The following is an 8,527-nucleotide window of genomic DNA, read 5'->3' on the forward strand; positions in this document are numbered from 1 at the left end:
CTAACTCTGAAGAAGGGATTCTCTCTCGGGAAAAATAAGCACACATGGTCTCCTAACATAGGTATTGTAACGCTTCTAGAGCAACAGCGACAAAAATACTGTACCCCATATGTTGTTTGAACAGACACTGAACTGCAGATGGAGACTGTGTACTGTGTTGAAATTCTATATTTTCATAAATGGCAGGGCCTTTATTGGTGTCAGTCTAAGTAATTTGCTGGGTTTTTTTTATTGCAGTGAAAAGCCGAGCGTATAATGGCTGAAAGCAAGAAAAATCGTGAAAACACCCTTACATGTCCGATATGTATGGAAACATTCCAGAAACCAGTAACGTTACCTTGTCAGCACAGTTTTTGCAGGGAGTGTATTGGTGTGTATGCTGACAAGTCTAAACCTGGACAGACAGATGAATCCTGCAGCACGGGGAGTGAGGGTATTCACCAGCTGATCTCATGCCCTGTATGCCGGACATCAACCGATATTGGGAGGGAAGGTATTGCTGGTTTGCCTCCCAACTTTCATCCGGCAGAAATTGTGGAGAAGTTCTCTTCTGCTGTTAAGGTTGAGGATGACATCCCATATTGCTCTTTGTGTGAGGATGATATTCAGGTTAAAGCTGTCAAGTTTTGTACCGACTGTTCTTTACTGTACTGTAAAGACTGGCTGATTTCTCTTCATCCCATGAGGGGGGCTATGAAACGTCACGGACTGATTTCGTCCGTGGAGTACCTCGCCCAGGAAACCACACAGCGACAGGTCAGCAGGATGAACAACCAAGTCAGCAGCCGTCATGCGCCAGAAACGGTCAGTCACTCAGCTTGTATTGTGAACCGTGTCAGATGGTGATTTGTATGAGGTGTGTGGTTGAACATTCGGGACACGCTATGCGAGATGTACAATATGCAGCTGAGAAAGACAAGGCAAGATCCTAAATCTATGTATCTATGTGCCGAAACAGACCTTCGTGTACTAGCAGTCATCCCAAATGGACGTTCTGCCTCAATAATCGCAAGACCAGATCCCAAAAAGACGTTCAACACGAACCACCAAAACACCAAAAAGAAAATATATACAATTAAAAAATGCACAGAGAAGCAGAGAACAAACGCAAGGAATGCTCTAAGCGAATGAATAAAAAATCAGTATCCAAATCGTTCGCTATGCTAGTTAATAAATTATTGACATTCAAAATGTGTCATGGTTTGGAACTATTGGCCAAAAGTTTCTAATGTACAGTGACGATTGGGATATCTTATCCTGTACTGTAGTAAATCGTGTGGAAGTCGAATTGATGAAAGTGTTATCTTTTAATATCTGAGAATACATGATCACTCCAGATGGTCAATAAAATGACATCATAATAAAAGAAATGAGCAATGGACAATTGACTACAGAGCTTAGTTCCAAATTCCTTCAGGCAGAAATTGGTTCGTCACTGACTAGCTAAACGGCAATCACTTTAAACACTTCTGTACACTGAGCTAACTACAACAATTAGCGATTGAGTATGGAACATGTAGTTGTGTTAGAAGTCTCTCCATACCGTAAGTAAAAATTCCGAGAACATCCAAAATTCAGGAACCTTGCACGCTACGCCGCTGACATTGAGGTCGTTGATATTGAGGTCGTATATATGTATCCGGATACATGTACTACAGTGTTGATAATGAGGTCTAAGGCTGAATGAATGACCATGGCTTAACGCCACACTGGCAATCTTCCAGCCACATGGTGGCGAGAACATGTTGAAAACACGAGCCAATGAATGGTGTTCGATTGAACGAGAACACCAAAAATACAACCAAAATTAACGAACATGTTTAAAAACAGTTAGTGTAAAGCCTTAGTTTAAAACTCCCAAACCATAACGTTTTTATAATAAATAATCTAGAAAATTGTATGTATATAGGGTTTTTTTCCTCGCTATGCCTTGTTTCCTTCTCCACATAACTGGCGGGCCGTCATGTAAGGCCAGTGGTTTTCTTCCTGGCTATGTCTTGTTTCCTTCCCTACATCACTGCCAGGCCTTCATGTAAGGCCAGTGGTATTCTCCTGGCTATGCCATATGACAAACAATCGGACATGCAAGGGTTTCCTTCCCCATTTAACTGAAAAGTGATAGGCCAGCGGTTTTTTTGTTTTCTGTTTTTTTTTTATCTGGAAATGTCTTTTCCTCCCACATGAAACTGACAATCCACCATGTAAAGAAAGTAGTCTTGACTTAAGCATAAAACCGATGTTAGACAAGTCAGTCAACGAAATACACTTCAACAAATGTCGTCCATATAATGGCAGGTAACACTTTTTTTTTCATTACAGCCAGCTGTTTTGAGCAGGACTACTGATCTGGAGAAAGTCTTACAAGGAACAAAAGAATCACTGTCTGGGGCTATGAGGCAGCGCAGTAAGTTACAGGTTGGTATTTTCCATGACACCTGTTCAGCCTGTGTAGTACTGCATACCCTGGTGACTCATTTTGAGTATGTATCATTCACAAATCCAGGTAGCATACAGCTGTCAATCATCTAGTCTTGATAAAGCTCTATTCTGTCACAAATTGTATACATGTACATTTCAATTAAAGAGTTAAACCCGAACAGTGACGACTTTTATAAGAGCTTAAACAGGGTAATGCACGGACTGAGGTGGGGATTTATTTGTTTGAAGCACGAGTCTATTTTACCTATTTCTGGTTGATCTAATCAGACTATCATATCGTTAATATGACTTTCTTCTCAGGGAAAGGCAGGCGATATGCCCACCTTAGAAAACTCCATTTGATATACCATCGCCGATCATACGCTGTCATAATAATATCTATATCTAATAAGCATCTAAGGCTTCACCATCTCGCCCTGCTGGGAGCATCAGTTGTGATGGCACGACCCATTTAGGGATTGAACCACGTACCGTTGGGTTTTGCGTCGACACTGACATGTACATCACTGGACCAAAGGGAAATCCCCTCCGTCCCGGAAATACATTGTAGACACTGTTGTGTGGCACTTATGTTTCACCCTGTTACACATACATACATAGCTTCTTGAACACACAGTTCTAAAGGTTTGGTTGAGGTAGTAAACATTTTTTCTGTTTGACAGGAAAATCAGGAACTTCACATTCAAGAGGTAGAAAAGGCTTATTGTGCAGCCTTGGAAGCTTTACAAGCCTGGAGGCAACAATCCTTAGGTAACATAAAAATATGCTGTTCACAGTGGAGTGTGGGGTTTAGCGCCATCCTCCAACATTTCCAAATACAGGCCCAAGAAATGGAGAGGATGGTACAGGCTTCCAAAGATTTGTTAGCCTCAGTGGACGTCGAGTTTTTACAGGTAAGTCAAATGTGCACAATCTCTAACATTGGTACAGCTGCCTCAATTCCAGATGTTACCCATCACCCAACAACCCTTAGGAAGTGTGATCAGGTATTCAAATCCATCTCATGCTGCCATATTTACTAAAGGTTTAGATCCTGAGATCAACGGCTTTATTTTGCTCAGTGGTACGCTCCGGTTGCTGTACACTTTTCTACCCATAACCTAACCACTGTCCGATTAAAGCAATGAAGTAGCAATATGTAATGTTATAAAGAACATATTGTATATAAGGTTTGTATGTAAACAGATCTTACATACACCGGAATTCAGAGCTGATGTCGAATATGTAAAAGATCAAGGAATGGTCTAAATGTTTGAGGTAAGAGCCAAGGATGCTTGTGATGCTTGTGGAGAGGTAAGACATTTCAATTATAGTTGTGTTCTAGTCACATTTTGAGGTGAAAGTATCGCTACAGTATCTCAGTTTCGGTTATCGTCTTAACATGATTTTATATGTGTTTTCAATTTTGTTTGTTGACAGGGTTCCATTGGCTTCACCAAAACGTATGTATAAATGTGTTATACCTCTCCTGGTTTGTTATACATGCATACGTGACTGTTGTCAGCAAATGTGTACCGAGTATCAGCACTGTAGTTGTCCAAAACATGACCCAAGTGTAAAATATATCTAGTCTTCAAACATACGTTTGTCGAGACAAATCAGATCTAACTTACTAGGAAGAGTAAATCATGGCATTCTCATAACTGCGTGGTACACAGGATTACCACACGACTGTATCTCTTTGTTTTCCTCTCCTCACAGAATTGATGACCAGCTGAACGAGATAAGAGCAGATCTGGAGAAACATGAGGACAGCAAACAGACGCTTCTAGATTTTGTACAGCATGACCTTGTTTTCCTTCGACACGTGACGGTAAAAAGAGACAGCGCAAGAAAGTCAGGACATAGGAGCAGCAGTCGGTGGACAAATGTCACACTCATGTGTTACCAGTAGGTTCTTATATGTATAAAAGGTAGACAGTAGAGTGTGTTCAGAGGAAAAAGGGACTGTAGGGTGAACCAAGAAAATGAACAGTGTTTCAAGAGAAACGAAAGTGAAAAGAGTTTACAAAAAGCACAAATAGTATGAGGTGTATGCTAGAGTGTAAACAAAACACGGACTGATGTCAGGTTTATAGTAGGGTGCGGGCAAAAGAAGACACAAACTAATGTGAGACATGCAATAAGGTGGGCAAATAAGATACAAACTAATGTGAGGCCTGCAATAGGGTGGGCCAAAAACATACAAACTAATGTAAGGCATGCAATAGGGTGGGCAAACAGGTACAAACTAATGTGAGGCATGCAATAGGGTGGGCAAATAAGATACAAGCTAAGGTAAGGCCTGCAATAGGGTGGGCCAAAAACATACAAACTAATGTGAGTCATGCAATAGGGTGGGTTAAAAACATACAAACTAATGTGAGGCATTCAATAGGGTGGGTAAACAGGTACAAACTAATGTGAGGCATGCAATAGGGTGGGCAAAAAAGATAAAAACTGATATGAGGTATACTGCAGGATGTGGACAGGGGACACAGACTAATGTGAGGTATACAGTAGGGTGTGCACAGAAGACACAGACTAATGTGAGGTATACAGTAAGGTGTGCCCAAAAGACAGATATAAGCGTCAAGTCCGACATTCCTATACCATTCGTAGTCCGTAAAGGGCGTTCCAAGTCGATAATCGCAAGATCCATTTCCACAACAACGTTTAACACTAACTCCCGAAGACAAAGGTATGTAAGAAATTATACAAATAAAAAATAAAGCCGGTAACACACAAGAGAGAAGCGGTCATCAGTTTTCAATGATGCCGGGCAAACAATGAATATTCCAGGCATGAATTCCATATCAAAGTTCAAATTCGTAGTCCGTGAATGAGTTGACGCGCATGTCAAATAACAGCTAAACAAGTATCTCAGTCGCGCTTTAATTGCAACTGTTCATAAAGGCATCATGCTGATGTAATTAACATGGCTACCTTTACGGCCCCTAGCCCCAGGTTAAGCGGTATTAGATAGAGTTTGAAAATGACAAGCGTTACAGACCCTAACCGATCAGATTATGATTCAAAAGTAACGGACGATTACGTCTTTCCCGTTAATATGTAAAGATCTCATGCTATGTAAAGACCGTAAATGTCTGCCCCATCAGATAGTCATTTTCTCGCAAACGGCCCATTTTAGTGCGAATAGCTCGAGTTCCTTTCACTAGGTCTCAAACCACGGTTTGCATACGCTTCCCATCTTGCTCCTGCGACAATACTGCGCTCATCTAAACTGGCGTCTGTTTCCAGACCCAGTATCGGGGCACAGGTGAGCATCGCCTTCAGCTCAACGAACGCTTTTTCTCCTTCTCTCCTCGTTCCAAGAGAAATGTCCCTTGGCTCCATTTGCGACCATAACATGCAGAGGTTTACTAAGCTTGCAAATCCAGGTATGTAGCGTCTATAATAACTTTCAAGTCCTATGAAAGATCGCAAGTCCCTTGTTCGACGTGGCACCGGCCATTCCCAGACGCACCTAACTTTTTCCGGATCAGTCGCCACTCCGTTAGCTGAAATGACGTGTCCCAGAAACTTAAATTCTGACTTGAAGAAGTGACATTTTCCAGGGTTCAACTTCAGGCCGTATTCTTTCAATCTGCAGAACACAAACTCTGAGTGTTTCAAGTGCTCATTGACAGTAGCTAAATACACTATCACGTCATCCAGGTCGATGATCACAATCTCGCACAGCTGATCTCCTGGGCAGCTCTGCATCAACGTTGCGGAGGCGTTGGATAAGCCGAAGGGCATCTTGGTATACTCATGTAGCCCCATCGGAGTAACGAAAGCTGTCTTAGGTATATCCTTTTCCTCCATGACAACTTGGTAGTAGCCACATGCTAAGTCTAATGTCGAGAACCGGGCTCCTGACAAAGCTGAAAAGGATTGTTCCACATCTGGCATTGGGAAAGCGTCTCTACGTGTCCTCTCTTTGTGGCGTTTGTAGTCAACACACATTCTTAACGAACCGTCTCGTTTTATGACCAGGATAATTGGTGCTTGGGCGTATTACACACTCGCCTAAAAGCTTCTTAATGTGTTGTTTCACTTCTTGGAATTGCGTGGGTGAAAGACGGCGACAGTTCTGGACCACTGGTGCTTGATGGACGACTGGTATAGAGTGCCTGGTTACTGAGCAAGATGCAAGGTCATCATCTGTCCTGGCACACTGGTTTGGATCAAGGTCCAAACCAGTGTGACTACTTATATCACGATTGGCTGCACTGCAGCTGGCTGGACGATTTCAACTTCTCTAACTCTGACAAACTGGAACATATCGTCACTCACAACACTCTCTATCCTGTGGATAGTACCTACTTTAGTCCTGAGATACAAATACACATCACCCACACCCAAGTTTACGAATTTCACTTTGAATGGTCCTACACCCTTAGTTTCAGTTACTGTGTTTGTAAAGAAAGCTCTTCCCGGAATTGTAGTGTTAACGCTGTTACGATCTAGTGTGGGTAAACAGATAACACCAAACAGGATTTGACTGGAACTGATGGAAACGTTTACTTCAGTATGCCATGACACTGGGAAGCTATCCCATGATACAATGCGCGAGAATACATAACACTACATCCCCCTTTCTCGGGCTTGAAACTATCAGTCAATTTATCAGGACATTTTAAGCAACAGTTAATGCAAAACTGAAACTCTCAGTTATGAGAAGACTAACTGTTCCTTAGAAAACTTTCAAACTTAAAACAGTTTACAAGTCAAGTCTGTTCGGTTTCCTCACTCGTCGGCCTGAGCGAGTTTTAAGACAATCCGGGGACTTGACCAATTTATTATTATTGTTTACAACTTCATCATACTCAGCTGTACAGTCCATACAATGCCAGTCTCTAGGTTCTGTTCTTTCTGTTGGAAGTATGGTACACATCTGTTTTGGATGACTAACACTAACTTTGACGTTTGCATCTTATGAGGGGCGTTGTTTCGGAGTGGCTCTATCACCACAGGCATATTCAGTGAATATCTGTTTCCAGTAACAGGAATTACCTTCATACTCTTGGCCGGAACAACAACTGTCTTGCTCCCTGCGACCCTGGCGAAACCAAGAATGTCATTACTAGAGCCATTCTGTACACTATACTGATTCTTTTTACACAGACCAATTACATTCATACCAACCAATCCTGGTGTTTCAGTATTCGATGTCACATCTTTGGTAATCAACACACCTCGGTTTGGTATCAGTCCCCCATCCATTTCAATGTCCAGCTCAGTATATCCAATGTAATGTATATCTCCAGGCCGTTAGCTGTCTTGAGGCAAGCTGAAAGTCTGCTTCAGAACACTGTCCTCAAAGTGAGGGGGAAAAAAGTCTCAGTATGTCACCATGGATCCTGTATCAACTAAAGAACCCGGTGATAACACCGCCCATAGTAACTTTGGCTGTGGGACACTTGCCTTTAGCTCGGGGAACCATGCCACACCTTTCCATATGTTCAGCGTCTGCGACTTGCCCACCACAACACTCGGCTAGTGCAACTGGTTTTTCCTTGACCACAGTTCCGCCACCATTGGTGTCACCTGCTCGAACATCATCATTAGGAAAATTTGGTTTCTGTCTCCTCGGCTCTGATCAGTCTCTAGCAAAATGCCCAGGTTTGGAACAATTGTTGCATTGTTTGCCACGCCCTCTCCCTCTGGAAACCCTTTTCCTCAATTGCTCTATTGTGTTTTGCATTTCCTGTAATTTCTGTTGGTTTCCCTCGACCAGTTTGCAAAGTTTCTCCATGTGGCCGTTTTCTGCTGTTGTGGAAAGTAGCTGACGTCTCATGCACACTAGAATATTGTCGAGTCTTTTTGGGTTTGTCCATTTCCTCTTCTTCTGACTATGTGATTGCTTCATTGCGTAGATCAAGAAACGATATCCTTGGTTGTTCTCGTACAACACGCCTCAAGTGTGTCTTAAGTGCTGGGTCCTTAACATTATCACTAAATTGTTCTGTAAGAGTCTTTACTGGATGAGGAACACACCGCGGGTCTTCAGTGCATGAGAATATGTGCGCAGAGATTCTCCTTCCCGTTGTCGACGATCAAAACTTCCACACACCCAATTACTATCGTCAAGCTAACGCTTATG

The 8,527-nt window shown here is 42.3% G+C and overlaps 1 protein-coding gene across 1 annotated transcript; it reads left to right on the forward strand.

Annotated features, from left to right (window-relative positions):
- The first annotated feature begins 255 nt into the window (after positions 1 to 255).
- LOC135467539 (tripartite motif-containing protein 54-like) lies at positions 256 to 4,333 on the forward strand. The gene is made up of 5 exons (XM_064745311.1): positions 256 to 804; positions 2,320 to 2,415; positions 3,102 to 3,332; positions 3,859 to 3,881; positions 4,141 to 4,333. The coding sequence occupies exons 1-5, from the start codon at positions 256 to 258 to the stop codon at positions 4,331 to 4,333; spliced, it is 1,092 nt and encodes a 363-aa protein (XP_064601381.1).
- The last annotated feature ends 4,194 nt before the right edge of the window (positions 4,334 to 8,527 follow it).

This window comes from Liolophura sinensis, chromosome 6, assembly GCF_032854445.1.
Source record: "Liolophura sinensis isolate JHLJ2023 chromosome 6, CUHK_Ljap_v2, whole genome shotgun sequence".
NCBI lineage: Eukaryota > Metazoa > Mollusca > Polyplacophora > Chitonida > Chitonidae > Liolophura > Liolophura sinensis.